This window comes from Gymnoscopelus braueri (genome assembly GCF_963280865.1).
Source record: "Gymnoscopelus braueri genome assembly, chromosome: 13".
Classification (NCBI taxonomy): Eukaryota; Metazoa; Chordata; class Actinopteri; order Myctophiformes; family Myctophidae; genus Gymnoscopelus; species Gymnoscopelus braueri.
This window is the reverse complement of record NC_137615.1, coordinates 2,927,791-2,947,816: the sequence shown is the minus strand read 5'-3', so window position 1 is coordinate 2,947,816 and position 20,026 is coordinate 2,927,791. Positions and strand designations below refer to the sequence as shown.

Here is a 20,026-nt window from a genome sequence, read left to right as displayed (position 1 = left end):
GACATCTTTTTACAAACGGCCATCATCAGCCTCCCCGAGTTCAGAGTCCGTTTTTTTCTCCTCCACCTCCTCCACCACCCTTTCCTCCACCTCCTCCTCCTCCACCACCCTTTCCTCCACCTCCTCCTCCTCCTCCACCACCCTTTCCTCCACCTCCACATTAAACCCATTCAATCCGGGGAGACGCATCTCTGATGTCATAAGTGATGGAGGGACTGATTCCAAAACAGCAGATCTGCTGTTTTTTTTGCAACTCTTTGAATGTATATATATTTTTTACAGCGAACATTTGAAACTCAAATCTTCAAAGCTTCTGGGGGGGAGGGGGGGTCCCTGGAACAAAAAATATTTGACAAATGCTTTGCTTAAAAATATATATATATTTAAATATTTGCACACATTTTCACGATTTAAAAAAAGAAAAAGAAAAATGAGCTATGAGCTTGTAGATCTGCTAATTTTTTTTAATAGCCAAAGACTTCCAAAAATGACAAGAGATGCGTTCCCAGTTTAGAATGAGTTAAATAAACCCCCACTCAAATACGTGTCCCGTCCTGTCTCTTACCCCATGGGGTGAGGTGGGGGTTGGGTGGGGGTTTGGGTGGGGGGTTGGGTGGGGTTTGGGTGGGGGGTTTGGGTTGGGGGTTTGGGTGGGGGTTGGGTGGGGGTTTGGGTGGGGGTTTGGTGGGGGTTGGGTGGGGGGGTTGGGTGGGGGGTTTGGGTGGGGGTTGGGTGGGGGTTGGGTGGGGGGTTTGGGTGGGGGTTGGGTGGGGGTTTGGGTGGGGGGTTGGGTGGGGGTCCGGTCAGGGCTGGGTGCTGCCCTGGCTGTCGGGGTCCGTGCCGGACGTGCTGGAGTCCGAGTCGGAGTGCTCGTCGTCGTCGTCGTCTCCGTTGTCGCCGGCCCCGCCCCCGGCCCCGCCCCCGGCCCCGCCCGCCGGACACTTGTCGCGTACCCGCCGGTGGGTGGCGCCCAGCCGGGCCAGCAGGCCCTGGTAGTCGAAGCGGCCCCGCTTCTCTCCGAACGGGTCCTAAGGGGGGTTTTGTTTTGTTAAGGGAACATGACCACGTTAGTTAATCAAACTAGTCGATTCAGCCATTAACACAATTCCTGCCATACACGCATTAAGTCGTTCTATAAAAAAAAATTGGCACACAGTTTTAGGCACCGTAACACAGCTCTGAGATGATCCATCGTCACTCAGAGAAGAAGTATGTGGATGTGACATCATTCCAAAAAACGTCACTTCCACCCGCCCTGACTATGGGATTTTCAGAAAAACTGCTGTAATTCAGTTGCTGTTTTTTGCATTGAAAACCACCGTTTCCAGTGGGCCACAGCCCCAAAATGGCGGATCGCGGTTGGAATGTTGTGGTTGGTCTGAATACACAGATCCCTCCGCCTACCCCTTCCCTTTTTTGTTTTTTTGAAACACAATGTCACCTCCACGGCGTTTCAAATATCATGGGATGAAGGTAATTACACTGGCAAGGGGATAACAAACAATGTTTAATACCTTGGCGGGTGATGTGTTAAAAAGTTATCTATTTAGTATTTTCATAAAACTAATTGCTTAGTCGATTATACAAAAAAATAATAATAATAAAGGTTATTTGTATAACACATTACATGACATGAAATGCAGCTCAAAGTGCTTTACAGAGCAACAATACACAATACAATACAATACAACTAATTTAACAATAAAGACAAAAAATAAAAGCAAAAGCATTAAAATAAAAGCCCCCAAAAAAAGGCAGTGAGTCAGGCCAAACAGTGAGGACATCATGAATAACAACACAGAGATTTAAAAATCAACTAAAAGCAAGAGTGAAGAAATAGGTCTTGAGCTGTGCTTTAAAGCTATATCCACAGAGGTCTGTCTTAGTCGACTAAATCTACAGTTGATTTAGTCGACTAAAATGTGTGTTGGCGGTGCCTTGATGGCGTCGTAATGGATGATTTTACACTTGGTTGCATGCTGAAAATAGCCGATCTACAAGCTCACAACGCGTCGCAGCGCGACGCGTTGTGAGCTTGTAGATCTGCTATTTTCAGAGCTCGCAACCAAACATAAAATGACGTGTCTTTTAGTTCTACTGGATCTCTTCTCCACTAGATCCCTCACTGACATCTTAGTCTAGTTTTTATTTGTTGACGAAATTGTCAATATATTTTGTCTTAGTTTTAGTCGTCAGAGCTTAGTTTGTACTTAGTTTTCGTCGGTGAAAAAAGGTAGTCGACCAACATTTTTCGTCGTAGTTTTAGTCGACTAAATTAACACTGCATTGCAGCAGTGTTAATTTTGACAGCAAATTTAGACTTAGTCTTTTGAATAACACACCATCTAGTTTTAGTCCTATTTTAGTCTTCTGAAAATGGTTTAGTCTTAGTCTAGTCTAGTCGACTAAATATCAAAACCTTAAAGGGTCTACACCATGAATTTCATTTTTGTTTTGGTTTTTAGTATTTTTTGGGCTCCCCAGTGTCTCTTGTACCCCAAAAAATATTTTTTTTTAACATTCAGTCATTCATTCTCATTTCAGAGATTTTCAGAATGGGCGTGTTTGAACAGGCCATTTCAGAATGTTCAATGCAAGTGATGTCACTTGCGTTTCCAATGTTAAATGAAAAGTGCCCGAATCGCTCCGAAACTTTTTCTACCCCCCCTAAGTGGGGGTCTACGAACGAATACTTCGGGCTCGGATTTTGGCTCCGCCCCCCGGAAGTGGGTGAAACAGGCACCTCAAACACTTGGTGGAATTGTTCAAAAATGTTAAGTGTTTTTTTTTCGATTTTGTATTTTTCTTGGATGCTTCTTTTTATGCAGAATGTTTCCATTTTTTTTTTAATCATTTTTTTTATGAACAGACAGAATTGCTCAGTAGCCCCCCCCTGCCCAAGAGGACGTTTTGGTATTGCAGCTGAAAGTGCTGTATATGCCAGAGACAATTGACTTGGGATGAGTATATCTGAGTGATGATTTAGGCTCAAACCTTTTGAAAAAGGTTTGAGGGACATACACCATATGATATTAATTATTTAAATTCATGGTGTAGATCCTTTAAGTCTTTTAGTCTTTTAGTCTTAGTCGACAAAATTAACACTGCGTTGCAGTAATCAAGCCGAGAGAATAATATCTAGAAACAATGTAATAAATATGTTGCGTCGCAGCAACACAACGAGACGTACCTGCATGCTCTGTCCCTGCAGGTACAGCCTCTCCTTACAGACGCCCTCGTAGAAGTCATAGTACTCCAGGAAGGACTTCTCCATCACGCTCCTGAAAACAACCACATCCCCCCCCCCCACACGTTGTGTCAGTGGTGGGAAAAAGTACTCAGATGTTTTAAGTAAAAGTATCAATACCGCAATGTAGAAATACTCGTTACAGTGAAAGGCCCCCCGTGTTCAAAATGTTACTCGAGTAAAAGTACAAAAGTATTTTCATCAAAATATGCTTACAGTGCCAAAAGTAAAAGTACCAAAATGTATGAAAATAGCAGATCTACAAGCTCACAACGCGTCGTAGGCTTGTAGATCGGCTATTATCAAATAGCCTAGGTATAAAATAGGGCTGAAGTGGTTAATTAGTCCCTCCAGGAAAGCGCGGAGAAAAAGTCTAGATTCCACGGAGAGCAATTCTTGATTCCACGGCTTATCGTTAATATTCCGCGGGCATTAAAAAACAACCTGAAATGACCAGTTATCAAGCAAAAATAGATTACTTTTTAATAATCAAGTAAATTCCATAATGAAATAGATTCAATTAATTGTTATACCATTCTAAAACACTAAAATACCATGGAACATAGTAATTGAGTCAATGTTACTGGTTATAAATAGAGGTGGTCCGATCAGGCCGATAGCAATCACCCATCCAATCATTTTTTATTTTTCATCATTTTTGTATTTATGCATGTAGGATGCATTTTTATCATTTATTTTGTAGCAATACAAGACAATATGTCTCAAAACACTGGCTTACAGTTATACGGTTACAATTATTGGTGACTAAAGAAATATTAATTAAAGAAATTAAGACAAATACTGACAATGCCTCTGAACCTTGGCCTGCAGTTATTGCACATAGCCAAATGCAATAATAATAACATTAGGCTTGTCATTCAGGATGGGAAATAATAAAAGTTGTCCTTTTGAGGAGAAGTAGAACTTAGAAGTCACACTTGAAGTTGAACATGAGGGAGAGGCTCTCTCTACAGGGAATTACTTGATATCTAAGCTGCACGGACAGACACAAGAATCACAGCTGCCATTAATTAGTGCTGTTCAGTGTTGATTGCCTAGTGGTCAAATTGGGGTCAACGAGCCATCGTTAACTCGCTCTGAAGTTTAGCTGTAGTTCTATGCAGCACTCTCACTCTCTCTCTTTCTACGTGCCTGTGTGTGTGAGGGGAGGGGGAGGAGGGGGAGGAGTTTAGCAGCAGCTCGCACTGCCCTGAGACAGAGAGAGAATACTTCTCCATACGGCGGTGTTTTACCAAGACTTTTCTTGTTTTCTGCACTATGCCTTGTAATCCGCGGACGGCTTTGAAATCCACGGATGGCCTTGAAATCTGCGGTAATTTCCGCGATCGCGGAATGGCGTTTTCCTGGGGGGACTAGTTTAATATATGTTATATAATGTAATCATTTATATCTGCAAAGTAATTACTTAGTTACTAGTTAACTAGTAACTAAAGTTTTCAAATAATTGTAGTGGAGTAAAAGTACTATATTTTCCTCAGAGATGTAGTGGAGTAAAAGTACTATATTTTCCATAGAGATGTAGTGGAGTAAAAGTACTATATTTTCCTCAGAGATGTAGTGGAGTAAAAGTACTATATTTTCCTCAGAGATGTAGTGGAGTAAAAGTACTATATTTTCCTCAGAGATATAGTGGAGTAAAAGTCCTATATTTTCCTCAGAGATGTAGTGGAGTAAAAGTACTATATTGTCCTCAGAGATGTAGTGGAGTAGAGAGTAAAAGGTGTGTTTTACCACAGAGCATCAGGACAGGCCACCTTGCCCTCCAGCATGTCACACACCGCCACCCTCATGGTCTCATGGCGGATACACTCGTTGTAGTTCTTACTGTCCCCCGGATGGCGCTCCTGAGTCAGACACACACACACACACACACACACACACACACACACACACACACACACACACAAGTTATATAGGCCTGGATCAGTGCAATCAGACATAACTCTAACCCCTAAACCTAACCTCTAAATGACAAATACTAACCCCAACACGTTCCTACTTGTAAGCCTAAATATGTATATAAATTATATTTGAACCATAGAAACAACCCTTTATTTTGTGAGGTCCTCACAATGTCTTATTCTCAAATTTGACTATATCTTTGGGAACATTTGGCCCTCACAAACAAACAAGCGCACGCACGCACGCACACGCACACACACACACACACACACACACACACACACACAGAATGAATACTGGTTAGTGAGCAGAAATCTAATGACTGTCATATAGTGCTTGCCAACGTGTCATCACCACGGGGGGCGTGGCATAGTAGCTGCAGACATAATGGTGGGGGTCAACGTTAAGTGACCCCGGTTTCCTTGCGCACGGGTGCTCCATTTTGCTCCCCCCAGAGCTGAGTGCAATAGTAAAAAACAGCAGAGGGCGCTGTTTTTCCGTTTTTATTTGGCGATGGGTTCCCAGATTGACGTTAAGTCAACCTGTTTATCCCCCACCAAGATACCAAATGACACTTAGCTGACGCCCCCTTCAGGATTTTGCCACGCACTATACGGTAAGGTTTACCATGCGTGAGGATAGAGGGTAATTAGGGTTGCAGAAGGACAGGGGGCGCTGTGTGTGTTGGACTGGAGATTAACTCATTCAGTGCCTGACTTATTTCTGGCAGTTTGGCTCCGAGTGCCAGAGCCTAAAATACATTGTAACAAAAAAAAGTGCTTTGTAGCCGAGATACAGCCTTTTTCAGTAAGAAGTTAAACAAGAAGTGAATGGAGCAGCAAATCTTCAAATCATCATATCTTGGGTTCTGAAAAAAAAAAAAAAAAATCAAATAAGGGTGCGTTTGGATATATAGCACTGAGCGCACTGAGCGCACTGGCCACTGCGCTTTTCCGAACGCACCCTTAGAGTCGACCTGCTGTAGAGGTTCATTAACACATTTAGACGAGTGTGTGTGTACCTGTTCAAAACCAGGTTCATTATGGTAGGGGTTCTGTGTGTGTGTGTGTGTGTGTGTGTGTGTGTGTGTACCTGTTCAAACCCAGGTTCATTATGGTAGGGGTTCTGTGTGTGTGTGTGTGTGTGTGTGTGTGTGTGTGTCTGTGTGTACCTGTTCGAACCCAGGTTCATTGTGGTAGGGGTTCTGTGTGTGTGTGTGTGTGTGTGTGTGTGTGTGTGTGTGTGTGTGTGTGTGTGTGTGTGTGTGTGTGTGTGTGTACCTGTTCAAACCCAGGTTCATTGTGGTAGGGGTTCTGTGTGTGTGTGTGTGTGTGTGTGTGTGTGTGTGTGTGTGTGTGTGTGTGTGTACCTGTTCAAACCCAGGTTCATTGTGGTAGGGGTTCTCAGTCATCAGAGACTGAATGGAGATGAGAACTGAAGAGATGCTCTGAGCAGGACTCCATGCTGGGCCTGTCCACGTCCTGCACACACACACACACACACACACACACACACACACACACACACAACACACACACACAAACACACACGTTTATTTATGTCCACCTAAACAGAAGTACAAGGATGCCTTGTTTAAAGGCAGTTTAAAATGTGTTTAGTTTGTTGTTAGTTCGTTTGGTGCGTTTTGGGTCTAATAACAATAATAATCAGACGTTTGGTATCATCTTATATTCTCATAGTGAGACTAAACATGATGAGCGTTGTGTGGGGAACAACAACAATGTGACGCCAACAGGAACACACCACTGTTTTAGAACGTCACCCTTCTCTCTCTCTCTCTCTCTCTCTCTCTCTCTCCTCCCCCCCCCCCACACTCACCCCAGTATGGAGAGGCAGACCTTGCCGTTGCGGTAGAAGTTGGGGTTGAAGCGGACGGTGTTGTGTCCCGTGGTGATCAGCTTGACGCGGGGGGGGTGGATGGGGTAGTCTGGGGGGCAGCGGAACAGGAACAGGAAGAAGCCCCCCTCGTACGGCGTGTCGAACGGCCCCGTGATCAGAGCGTGGATCTGGGGGAGAGAGACAACAACATGGAGGAGGAGGAGGAGGAGAGACACTCTAAGAAGTAAAGGGACAGACGGATCACCGTGCCAAAACATCTGCCTCCCATCCACTTCCATTCTATCTCCCTGCTAAAAACCTCTGTATCTCCTTCACTTTTTACAGTGGGCAAAACGAGTCATTCTCGATGCGCCATCGCTCTGCAACGGTGACTCGCGTGAGACACGTTGTTGTTCCAGGCTTTAGCCAGGACCATCGCTCACCCGACACACATGCACTGCTTTTCATGGGTCGCTCGTCGTGGAGTCTACAGCTTTAAACAGCACAGCACAGTGAGTCTACAGCTTTAAACAGCACAGCACAGTGAGTCTACAGCTTTAAACAGCACAGCGCAGCGCAGCGGTGAGATTTCTGGCACCGAACGTAATCTGTTATTATAAAATTTTGGCACCCAATGTGTTAAAAAGAAATCTAAATCCCAACAGTTTTTGGAGACAAACAAATGTATAAGATTTTTCAAAAATAGCAGATCTACAAGCTCATAGCGCGCGCTATGAGCTTGTAGATCTGCTATTTTTGAATTTTATCCTTTTTATCCTTTATCCTTATCCTTTATCCTAGCCAAAGAAATCTAAAGTGACACAGATGCGTTCCAGGCCTTAACACATTGAATGCCAATCGCGTAGATCTACGCGAACCTATTTAAAGCTGCAGCGTGCCAGTCGCGTAGATCAACGCGAACCGCCGATTCGCGTTGAACATTTTCCAGGTGCACTTTCGGAATTTTTTGATCCATTTCCGGTTCCGGTTTGATGACCGGAAACAGAATTATTTGGGATCCGGTTTTGACGATCACGTCCGCCCCCATTCTAAAGCGCACACTGAAACTCAATTCTCTTCCTGTAGTTTTTTCTCCTCGCATATCACTGTTTAACGTAATCCGCTCTAACTACAATCATGGAGATCCGTTTGACATGCGGTTTTCACTGGGAGATACAGTGAGATGTCGCGGATGTAAACAGACCGTTCACGGCTCAATCTTAACTCTTACCCTGCCAGAGTTTTTTCAAAAAGTCTGTAGCCTCTGCCAGGGTTTTGACCGATTTTGGTACCTTTTCGCATAGCCACAGAATATTTTTCTCCAGTATAATTGATCCCAGAAAATTTCTAATCACAGATGAGATTCAGGTGTGGTTTCACAAATGTCAACGAGGTCAATTTGACCTTGTTGTCATGTGTTGTTTGATGTTTGAAAATAGCTCAAAACCAGTAGTTTCAAACCAAAAAACATTGTGAATTGTTTGTCCGTTTCAATTTTAACATTGAAGTGGATGGAGCAGCAAATCTTTAGGAATTGTTATCTCCTTATTCGTTTGGAATATCGAAAAGGTGTCAATCTTAAATAATTAGAGAATCTTTTTAGAATTTTCTTTTTTTTGAAAAAAGTTTTTTTTTTTTTTTTTTTTTCAAAGACGTTTTTAAACGTCTTTGGCAGGCAATAGCTGAAGGCCCAAAGACGTTTATAAACGTCTTTGGCAGTTATAGAGTTAAGGATTTTAACAAGATCTATGGCGACATGAAAAAAACAAAAAAACAACAATAACACGTTGGCACTGGTGAGTACATTATGAGATTAACCTCTGGCGGTCAATGTGTTGTTAATGGGTTAAGACAGGGAACGCATGCGTGTCATTTTAAGATTTCTTTGGCTATTCAAAAATAGCAGATCTACAAGCTCATAGCGCGGTGCTCGTAGATCTGCTATTTTAGAAAAAACGTGATTTTTTTTGTCAAATCTTTGAATATGTATACTTCTTTTTTTTTTTTACTTTTTTAACTCAAGTCTTTGCTTCTGGTGGGGGTCCCTGGAACACTTTTTTGAGATGGGGGTCCTTGACATGAAGAAGGTTTGAGAACCACTGATATAACAGCATAGGTTTTTCCGTGTGGGATTTAGAAGACATTTGTAGAATCCCCCCAGAAGCAAAGATTTGAGTTTGCTTTAAAAAAACATATATATTCAAAGATTTGCAAAAAATGTACATGATTTTTCTAAAAAATAGCAGATATACAAGCTCATGGCGTGGCAATCGGTGCTGTGCTATGAGCTTGTAGATCTGCTATTTTTTTTATAGCCAAAGAAATCTTAAAATCACACAGATACGTTCCTCGGTCTTAACAATGGGTTAACGATCAAACTGAAATCATAATACAATGGAATTCCATCATTACATAGTTAAAACAAAACAAAACAATACAAAGTGCTCCTCGGAGCACAGGTCTCCGCCAGGTCAGGTACGTTATTGTGGCCTCCTGGTGGCGCTATAATAGGCCAATGTGAAAAGGGTGCCAACCGTGCCATTTATTCTTGCATTGACACTGCATTCATGATTTGAGGCATTTTGTTCCAAAAATGTGTTTTGCTAAATTAGACCTGCTGGTGGCGCTATAACAGGCCAATGTGAGAAGGTTGGCATTTCTTCCTCGGCCTAGTGGGAATGTGCGTGTGAAATTTCACGGAAATTGCAAGCTGTGTGTATACTTTGAGGCTTTTTGTTCAAAACGGACCAATCCTGCAAACTTTGGAAGCCAACCTTAGGCAATGAGGATGGAATATGGGAAATCGGACAGATCCGTGTTGATCACATGACTATAGAGATACTGTGTACTGATTTGCATGACGTTTGGATAAAATTTGTAGGAGTATTATATAAAAAATGGGTTTTGCACAAATCGGCCTCCTGGTGGCGCTATAACAGGCCCATGTGAAAGATTTGGGGCAGAAGTTCTGAATTGGCATCCAGGGAGTGTGTGTGCACAGTTTCGGAGCGACCGGGCCAACGGTGCCGGAGATTAGCTGGTGACAGACGGACAGACACACGGACGGACGGACAGGGGGTAAAACATACTCTCTCGCCATGCCTTCGGCCTGGCGGAGACAACAATAAAAAGTGATTGATGATGTTGGTCTTCACATAACTCCACTAAGGCTCCAGTTACATGTTGTAATCAGGGAAACAGTTGATCAAACTAATTGATTTAAATCGATTTTGATAAAATAGTCCCAGAAAATAGCAGATCTACAAGCTCACAGCGCATCACAATGTGACACGTTTGTAGTGTGTGCTTTCAAGACGCTCTGGTCTTCAGGTCACAGAGGGGTTAGGAGGGGTCAGGAGGTCAACTCTTACCTTGGTCATGTCCTGAGGATCAGGAACCACGAACATTCCAGGAGGAGGTTCTTTATAGATGGACATGATGTCCCTACAGAGAGACATTATAAAACATACATTATTACATCCATACAGGAGGAGGTTCTTTATAGATGGACATGATGTCCCTACAGAGAGACATTATAAAACATACATTATTACATCCATACAGGAGGTTCTTTATAGATGGACATGATGTCCCTACAGAGAGAGAGAGAGACAGAGACACAGAGAGACACAGAGAGAGACAGAGACAGAGAGAGAGACACAGAGAGAGAGACAGAGAGAGAGAGACAGAGAGAGACATAGACAGAGAGACAGAGACAGAGAGACAGAGAGAGAGACACAGAGAGAGAGACAGAGACACAGACAGAGAGACAGAGAGAGAGATACATTATAAAACATACATTCTGTCTTTAGCCCTATTTTATACCTATAGGCTATTTGAAATGGCCGATCTACAAGCTCTTGTGAGCTTGTAGATCTGCTGTTTATGATTGATCATACACAGCGGTTTGAAGCATACATAACAGACAACACTGTCTTCAATCAATCTTTACACTAAAAGTGCTTATAATGTGGTTATGACAACAATATTTATCTCAGCTGTCCTACTGTCTGTCTCTCCTACACTGTCTGTCTCTCCTACACTGTCTGTCTGTCTCTCAGCTGTCCTACTGTCTGTCTCTCCTAACTGTCTGTCTCTCCTACACTGTCTGTCTCTCAGCTGTCCTACTGTCTGTCTCTCCTAACTGTCTGTCTCTCAGCTGTCCTACTGTCTGTCTCTCCTACACTGTCTGTCTCTCCTACACTGTCTGTCTGTCTCTCAGCTGTCCTACTGTCTGTCTCTCCTACACTGTCTGTCTCTCCTACACTGTCTGTCTGTCTCTCAGCTGTCCTACTGTCTGTCTCTCCTACACTGTCTGTCTGTCTCTCAGCTGTCCTACTGTCTGTCTCTCCTACACTGTCTGTCTCTCCTACACTGTCTGTCTGTCTCTCCTACACTGTCTGTCTCTCCAACACCATCTGTCTCTCAGCTGTCCTACTGTCTGTCTCTCCTACACTGTCTGTCTCTCAGCTGTCCTACTGTCTGTCTCTCCTACCCTGTCTGTCTCTCAGCTGTCCTACTGTCTGTCTCTCCTACCCTGTCTCCCTCGCCGCTGTCCTAATGTCCGTCTCTCTCTCAGCTGGTCTACTGTCTGTCTGTCTGTCTGTCTGTCTGTCTGTCTCTCCTACACTGTCTCTCAGCCTCGTTGTGGGCTGGTAGATCGGCTATTTACAAAAATGTTGACTCTTTCTTACATTATTTGACAATTTGGCCAATGTTTGACCAGCTTTTATAGAATATAGTTTATTGATTACTTTTGATGCAGAAATTCTCTTTTTAAAGAGGTCTTAAAAGTCTTTAAATTGTCACTTCACTGTCACCCCCCCCCCCCCAACCAAATCATGACCCACAGGTTGAGAAACACTGCATTAGATAATTGTATTGGTTAATCCACACTTAATGTTTCATCTTAAATCCCACCAAAAGCCGGCCCTAAATCAAGTAAGACTCCAGTGGCTTCCTATAGTAGCTATAGGCTCATGTGTCTGACTACATTAATGGGAGAAAGAGTTCAAACGATTACTAGGGGTGTGCCGATACACTAATTTCACCAAACGATACGATACGATATTTGGCTCACAGCTTCGATACGATACGCACTTTTTTTATTATGAAAAATATATGGGGGAGAAAAAAAGCAAATGCAAACACATAATTCTGTTTTTGCATTATTCAGATTTGCGAACTTGTAGCTTTTCAGCTACAATAGCCGTTTTGAATCCAAATAGGGCAATAGTGTGACACCTGACACGAAAAAAATAAAACATGTTGTCACCATTTTCACCTCGGGGCTGTTTGCATGCCTGATTATTATTATTGGGGGAAAAGAAGAAAAAAAACGATTTGAAAACGATATTTTTTTTCTCTCAAAACGATACATATCGTCACGAAAACGTATCGCGATATATCGCAGGACGATATATCGGCACACCCCTAACGATTACACATAACAACAATCAAACCTGACCACACCGCAGCGAGAGATATGTTTAATGTATGTAATATGTTTTGCTAACTCTTGTTGTAAACCTATTGACGGGCGGGGCGGGCGCGGGTTCTCCAAATTTGACCCGTGCAGGACCCGTGACACACACACACACACACACACACACACACACACACACACACACACACACACACACACACACACACACACACACACACACACACACACACACACACACACACACACACACACACACACACACACACACACACACACACACACACACACACAGTAATAACAGGTTTGTGTTACCTCTTGATCCTGAGGATGCACTGCTGGGAAGCCTTCTCGTTGTCCCAGTCGGTGCTGAGCGTGGGGTCCCAGGAGGTGGCGTGGATCTGGGACAGGAGGCCGGCCCCCGCCGCCACCCCTCCGACTAGGGATGCAAATCATCCATTCATTCATTAATTGATAGTTGATAATAACCATCATCGATCGATTAACCTATTAATTGATCAGCCTGGTAACCCCCGCCGCCCCTTCCGGAAATCTCATTTGCATTTGATTTCAGGAATTGGGTCTGGGGGCCTGAGGGCTTATCTGGGCGTTTCTGCGGAGTTCATAACATGAACGGTCCTATCAGCAGGGTTGTCCCCGACTCAGGGTTTTATTGAGTCCACTCAGTCTTGCGGGTTTAACCCATTGAGACCTGAAGCCGATTCTACATGTCTCCTAAATCTCAACAGTTTTCTGAAAAACGTATGTTTCTATATCAGTGGTGTTCATTCTTTTTCATGTCAAGGACCCCCAAAATGGTATGTATTTGGCCACGGACCCCCATCAAAATATGTTGTTCCAGGGACCCCCCAGAAGCAAAGATTTGAGTTAAAAATGTTCGCTTTAAAAATATATATATTCAAAGATTTGCACACATTTTCAGGATTTTTCAAAAATAGCAGATCTACAAGCTCGTAGCGCGGCACTCGGTGCCGCGCTATGAGCTTGTAGATCTGCTATTTTTGAATAGCCCAAAGTGTAAAATAATGCTTTTTAGCCCAAATCAAAAAATGACACAGTTCCAGGTCTTAATGGGTTAATGCAGGAGGAGTGGTTATATCACAGGCAATCTGGGAACCCATCGCCAAATCAAAAGGAAAAACAGCGCCCCTCTGCTGTTTTTGGGGCGGAGTAGCCGCCCCTATAAGTGGGGTTGGGACACCTCATTAGTACACCCTTCGCTGTACTGTGATTGGCTCATAATTAGTACACCCCTAGCATTAGTACACCCCTAGCTGTACTGTGATTGGCTGACTCTATTGGCTGACTCTATTCAGCACTGTGATTGGCTAGCGAGACACATGATGAAATCAATAACCTATAAATAGGACTATGCATTTAAGTGAGCTTCCATCACTGTGATGACCACACCGCCCACTTCACACTGGGTGTGATTTTTTACTTATTCATTTGGCTCTGGGCGGAGCTATACGGTGGAAACCGTGCTCAGGGAAACCGGGGTTTTGGTCTGCCTTCAGCCTTTCACTTCCGGTGGTGCGACTACGTTTTCATTCCCACTAACAATATTTCTCCACGGAACACTAACACCACTTCTCCCAGAGAACACGGATGGTTTGATTATAAGCCCACTTGTTTCTATGATGAAAGAGCGAGTTAAAATGTTACTAACTTTCCGTGGTCTTGTCGGCTTCGAGGACGCTGTTGTTAAATGAGTTTCGGTTTGTTTCCAGTGGGGAACGAACGGCGCCCACGTAAATCCCGCCCACTACATTTGATTGGGTATAGCGCGGCCTGCTTCCTGATCTGATGGCACGCCCACTTGTAGCCAATGCGCACGGGTTGTCAACACGGCTACCGACAGATTCAAACGCAGAGCAGAATCTGCTCTTGAGAGATTATATTGCAGGTGAAAAGTGAAAACATGTCTCAAAATGTATGCGACACGTTTTGACTATTCACCTGCAATATAACCACTCCTCCTGCTCTCCTTGCAACGCGAGCTTCTCCTGCTAGTTTACCGCGGATAAGGACCATGCAAATGAGATTTTTGGAGGGGGGAGAGGGGGGGAGGGGGGGGGGGGGGTTTACCAGGCTAGCGTTTCTTAGGACGTAGGAGAAGATTCTTGTCTGAAACTGAAAATGAGTGCAAGACATAATTGCTTTGATGTATATAACATTAACGAGCATCAACGAGCATCAGCTGGACACACACACACACCTCCCCCCCGGCAGTGCTCTATGGAGTCTGTCTAATTTCTCTCCAAAAGCCCTTGAATATGATTAAGGATTACTGTGATTATGGTAAGCTCACATTTGATATTTCACTAACCCGCCCAAAAAAAAACAGTTACAATTTTTTTAATATATATACATATATTATTATTTATTTATTTTTCCAGATTTTTTTTTTCAATTAATTGAAACTCGATAACTTTAATAATCGACTAAATTCTGAACGAAGTTAATGGATAATAGATGAATAGTTAACGTCCCTACCTCCGACCCCATGATGCTATATCAGTGGCGCTCGAACGTTCTCATGTCAAGGACCCCCAAAGTGATATGTATTTGGCCACGGACCCCCATCTCAAAATATGTTGTTCCAGGGAGGACCACCCAGAAGCACAGATTTGAGTTACAGATGTTCGCTTTAAAATAATACACATTCAAAGATTTTCACACATTTTCGCGATTTTTCAAAAATAGCAGATCTACAAGCTCATAGCGCGGCACTCGGTGCCGCGCTATGAGCTTGTAGATCTGCTATTTTTGAATAGCCCAAAGTGTAAAATAATGCTTTTTAGCTCAAATCAAAAAATGACACATATGCGTTCCAGGTCTTAAAGGGATATTTCACTTTCAAAAAAACTTTGGGTCATTTTATCGTCTACTCAGGCTTTTGTGAGCCCCCCAGACCGTTTTTAAGTTGCTTGATTCAGTATTTAGATATTTTATATTCATTTAATCAGACACGCCCCCTTCCTATACAAACCCATTATAACTTCAAACTCCATTTTTAACATGTTAGATTCATCAAAAACACCCGTCCTTGGTTCTGGTGACTCACCCTGCCCTCCTAATACGCGAGGGGGCTGTGTTCTTTTGATAACTTTTTTCATTTATTTTTAATATTTGTTTTGGAAAATGAAAAAAATTAAATACATTTAAAAAATTAAATAAAATAAATGAAAAAAGTAATCGAAAAAACACGGCCCCCTCACGTATCAGGAGGGCAGGGTGAGTCAGCAGAACCAAGGACGGGTGTTTTTGATGAATCTAACAGGTTAAAAATGGAGTTTGAAGTTATAATGGGTTTGTATAGGAAGGGGGCGTGTCTGATAAAATGATTATCAAATATCTAAATACTGAATCAAGCAACTTAAAAACGGTCTGGGGGGCTCACTAAAGCATGAGTAGACGATAAAATGACCAAAGGTTTTTTTGAAAGTGAAATATCCCTTTAATGGAACTTCATGGATAATAGATGAATAGTTAACATCCCTACCTCCTCCGACCCCATGATGGACCCCGACCCCGGGGGGCAGAGTTGAGGCGGCGGCGGCGTGGTGGTGGTGGTGGTGGTGGTGATGGAGGAGGAGGCTGGGCGCCACGGCCACCACCGGAGGCGGGGGAGGAGGAGGAGGTGCAGGCTGGGACTGGGAGCCCGGGCCCGGGGTCGTCGTCGAGGAGGAGGAGGAGGAGGAGGAGGAGGAGGACACCATCATGGCCGGGGGGGCTGTGGGGAGGCCGAGGAGGAGGCCGCTGGCCGCCGGAGATGGGGAGGAGGAGGCCTGGTTGTAAGGGATGGACGGATAATCGTTATTATTGTTTATCGTGACGACAAACAAAACAAACGCTCACAATAAATCGCCGTGTCGCGGAGATTTTAATTCATCGTGAAATTGTCTCTCGTTAGGGGTGTGCCGATATACCGTCCCGCGATATATCGCGATACGTTTTCGTGACGATATGTATCGTTTTGGGGGGGGGGGGGGGGGTGGATATTGTTTAAAAAAAATAATGATATATATTTGTTTTTACAATAATATAATCAGACATGCAAACAGCCCCGAGGTGAAAAAGGTGACATGTTTTTTTTTTCGGGTCAGCTGTCACACTATTGCCCTATTTCAGTGGTGTCCAAAGTCCGGCCCGCGGGCCATTTGCGGCCCGAGGACACATTTTATACGGCCCTTGGCTTCATTCCTAAATTGTATTATGAACGGCCCGCCTGCACCTTCAAAAAAATTTAAAGATTTATAAAAGTGAAAGTTGCATTTTCCTCCTTTGCCTCAGGATGGCTGCACCTTCTCTAGCTCTTGCTTAACCCTAAAACCGAAATAAAGTAACAATAAAACGCCCAAAAACGCCCCAAATCCGCCTGAAAACCGCACATATTTTGCCCCAAATCCGCCTATAATCGAAAATGTTCGCAGCGTGCGCGCTCTGCGCACGAGCAAGCTGGCCCTTGGGTGTTTTCATATTTTCTAATTTGGCCCCCTTTGAAAAAAGTTTGGACACCACTGCCCTATTGGGATTCAAAACGGCTATTGTAGCTGAAAAGCTACAAGTTTGCATGTCTGAATAATGCAAAACAGAAATATTTGTTTGCATTCCCCCCCCCCCCCCCCATATATTTTCATAATAAAAAAAGTGCCATATATCGTATCGTATCGATATCGTATCAATGTCGTGAGCCCAATATCGTATCGTATCGTTTCATGAAATGAGTGTATCGGGCACACCCCTACCTCTCGTCATACACTAGGACAGGGGTCTTCAACGTTGTCAGGCCAAGGACCCCCTAGCTGAGAGAGATGAAGCAGGGACCCCCTACTCAATATTGTATCAAATTGTTACGATATTATAATTCAGATTACAGATTTGACTTAGTCTGCTCTTTTTTCCCCCCTCTACACCTATAGCCTCTTTGCCAAAAATAGCCGATCTACAAGCTCTCAACGCCTCGCAGCGCGAGGCGTTGAGAGCTTGTAGATCGGCTATTTTCAGCTAATGTTCCCCTCAGAAAAGGAATTTTAGAGTTCAAGTGGTTAATGTAAAAAAAAACTAAATCATATCACACAAAGATTTGGCGGACCCCCTAGGGGTCCCGGACCCCCTGTTGAAGACCCCTGCACTAGGATGAATTAGCTTTAATTGAGCTGCAAATTCGGTACCATTTTAAAGGGATAGTTCACCCAAAAGATGACTTGAAATTCATGGATTTTTTTTTTTTTTTTTGTCTCATTCCTATAAGCCAATAATTTGGTGACCAGCGGACCGGTATAGGCAGCGGTTCCGGTAGGAGACACAAAGGAGGCTCTTTGCGTCTCCTACCGGAACCGAAAAAATAACCACGAATTCAAGTTATTTTTTGGGTGAACTATCCCTTTAAACCCTCTGTTCGTAGGACAACACAGACCTGTAAAGAGGACATTTGGTTCGCTCTTATTTCACTCTAGTCTAGGCTACACAAATCGATTCGCCAAATATAGCCGATCTACAAGCTACACAACGCGTTGTGAGCTTGTAAGTCGGCTATTATTGGCGAACGTTGCCCCCAGGATAGGGATGCTGGGGCTGGGTTCAAGCTGGGTTCTTTTCGCAGATAAGTGAGGCTGGGACCACGCTGGGCAAGACCTGGGATGTTGGTTGTCTAGGAAGTGAAGAACCGGAAACGGTTGAATTTGACGGAAGTACCGCCCAAGGAAATGACGTTGATGCTTTACAAATCTGTTAACATTCTCCGTGAATGAAACAAGTGTTGTGATTGGTCAAAAAAATATCGTTTCCGGGGGAAACGCGTATGACGGAAATCCTACCCACTCAGGACTTCCTAGACACTCGCTGCTTTAGGTCGTGACCAGGCTCTTCTTTTCGCAGATAAGTGAGGCTGGGACCGAGGCTAGGGTTCAAGTGGTTAAAAACAACTAAAGTGACATTTGAAGTTTTAACCCTTTAAGACCTGAGGCGATTCTTAAAAATGTTTTCTAAATCCTAACAGTTTTTTTTTTTTAATCCACATTATTGTGTTTCAAGATTTTTCAAAAATAGCAGATCTACAAGCTCATAGCGCGGCACTCGGTGCGTTTACTCAAGTACATTTTGAATTCCGGATTATTTTTTTTTACTTGCAACGAGAGTATTTCTGCAAGAGTTATTTGCAGTATTGATACTTTTACTTAAGTAAAAAAAAAAAAAAAAAAAAAAAAAAATCCCAACCAGACCTGTCCCTATACTAGCTGTAGAATACAACCCTCGTAGACGTATTTATGATTCTGACGTTTTCAATCTACGAGAGTTGTAGGGTTCACCCCCCATGGAGACAGGGACTTTCTGCACTATGCCCCGTAGACACTCCAAACATGTACACATTGAAAATAAAGGTACTTACCCCCACGCTCCAAATGTTAACTCTCGCTACGGGGTAGTAGTTTAATGTAATAATCCATATCTTTCAATAAAGAAGTGTTTTAATCCCGTCTGTGGCCGAACGCCATTGTTTCACCCTCGTTTACTTCCTGTTTACATTTAGTGTAATTCCGGGTTTCACCAGATGGGGAGCGTCACTACCGCCCATTGAGAACTTCCGACAGAATCGGCCACAGACGGCATTAAAACACTTCTTTATTGAGAGATATGGATTATTACATTAAACTACTACCCCGTAGCGAGAGTTAACATTTGGGGCTTGGGGGTAAGCACCTTTATTTTCAATTTGTACATGTTTGGAGTGTCTACGGGGCATAGTGCAGAAAGTCCCTGTGTCCATGGGGGGTGAACCCTACAACTCTCGTAGATTGAAAACGTCAGAATCATAAACACGTCTACGAGGGTTGTAATTCTACAGCTGTCCCTATACCTGGTTGGTGTTGGTGGTGGTCAGGAGGAAGGGTGGTCCGTGGTGGTGGTGGTGGTGGAGGAGGTGGTCCCCAGGTGGTCCGTGGTGGAGCTGGAGGTGGTCCCCGGCCGGCAGCAGAGGCAGCGGGGCCCCGTTCCCCAGGCTGCCCGGCCCGGACACTCCGTTACTGCTGGTCCCTTCTTCTCCCGTGCTGCTGCTGTCCGCCATCATGGGCTCAGAGAGGCTCAGAGAACGCTTTAATAAAAGGTTCTAACGGTGTGTGTGTGAATGAGGGTGAATGTGTTGCAGACAGACGGGTAGCCCCGGCGGGCCCTACGGTGTCTCTCAGGCCGCTTGAGGAGCTTGTTTTGTGGGATCAGAGCTTGTCCAGACAGCGGCACAGACCGGAGGAGGAGGCCATGATGATCACTATCCTCCAACCCGCAGCAGCGACATGACGGTGCTGCTAAAAAAAAATAAACTATTAACTAAACCTTCTTTTTAGAACCGTGTTTTCTCTCCCCGGCGGCCCCTGGCCACTGGCAGTTATAGAGCCCTACTGTTAGCTTAACTTAGCGTGCTGCTGGGGGGTTGTTTGGTATATAAAGAGATGAATTAAAGAAGAATAATGTTGTTGTTGTTGTTGTTGTGTGAGAGAGACGGAGGTTTAGTTTTATGGTCTCAGCAGCAGCGACGACATTCCCCTTCCTTC

The 20,026-nt window shown here is 43.9% G+C and overlaps 1 protein-coding gene across 2 annotated transcripts; it reads right to left on the bottom strand.

Annotated features, from left to right (window-relative positions):
• Positions 1–169: 169 nt before the first annotated feature.
• On the bottom strand, positions 170–20,026 carry ube2z (ubiquitin-conjugating enzyme E2Z). Of its 2 annotated transcripts, none has more exons than XM_080446248.1 (9): positions 19,336–20,026; positions 15,979–16,264; positions 12,768–12,891; positions 10,381–10,453; positions 7,010–7,197; positions 6,540–6,651; positions 5,000–5,112; positions 3,191–3,281; positions 170–1,028 (listed from the first exon to the last, which is right to left on the bottom strand). In XM_080446248.1, the coding sequence occupies exons 1-9, from the start codon at positions 19,543–19,545 to the stop codon at positions 804–806; spliced, it is 1,422 nt and encodes a 473-aa protein (XP_080302374.1). In that variant the 5' UTR covers positions 19,546–20,026; the 3' UTR covers positions 170–803. The 2 variants fall into 2 exon arrangements, with proteins under 2 accessions (XP_080302374.1, XP_080302375.1); XM_080446249.1 differs by having other exon boundaries at positions 12,768–12,893; positions 15,984–16,264.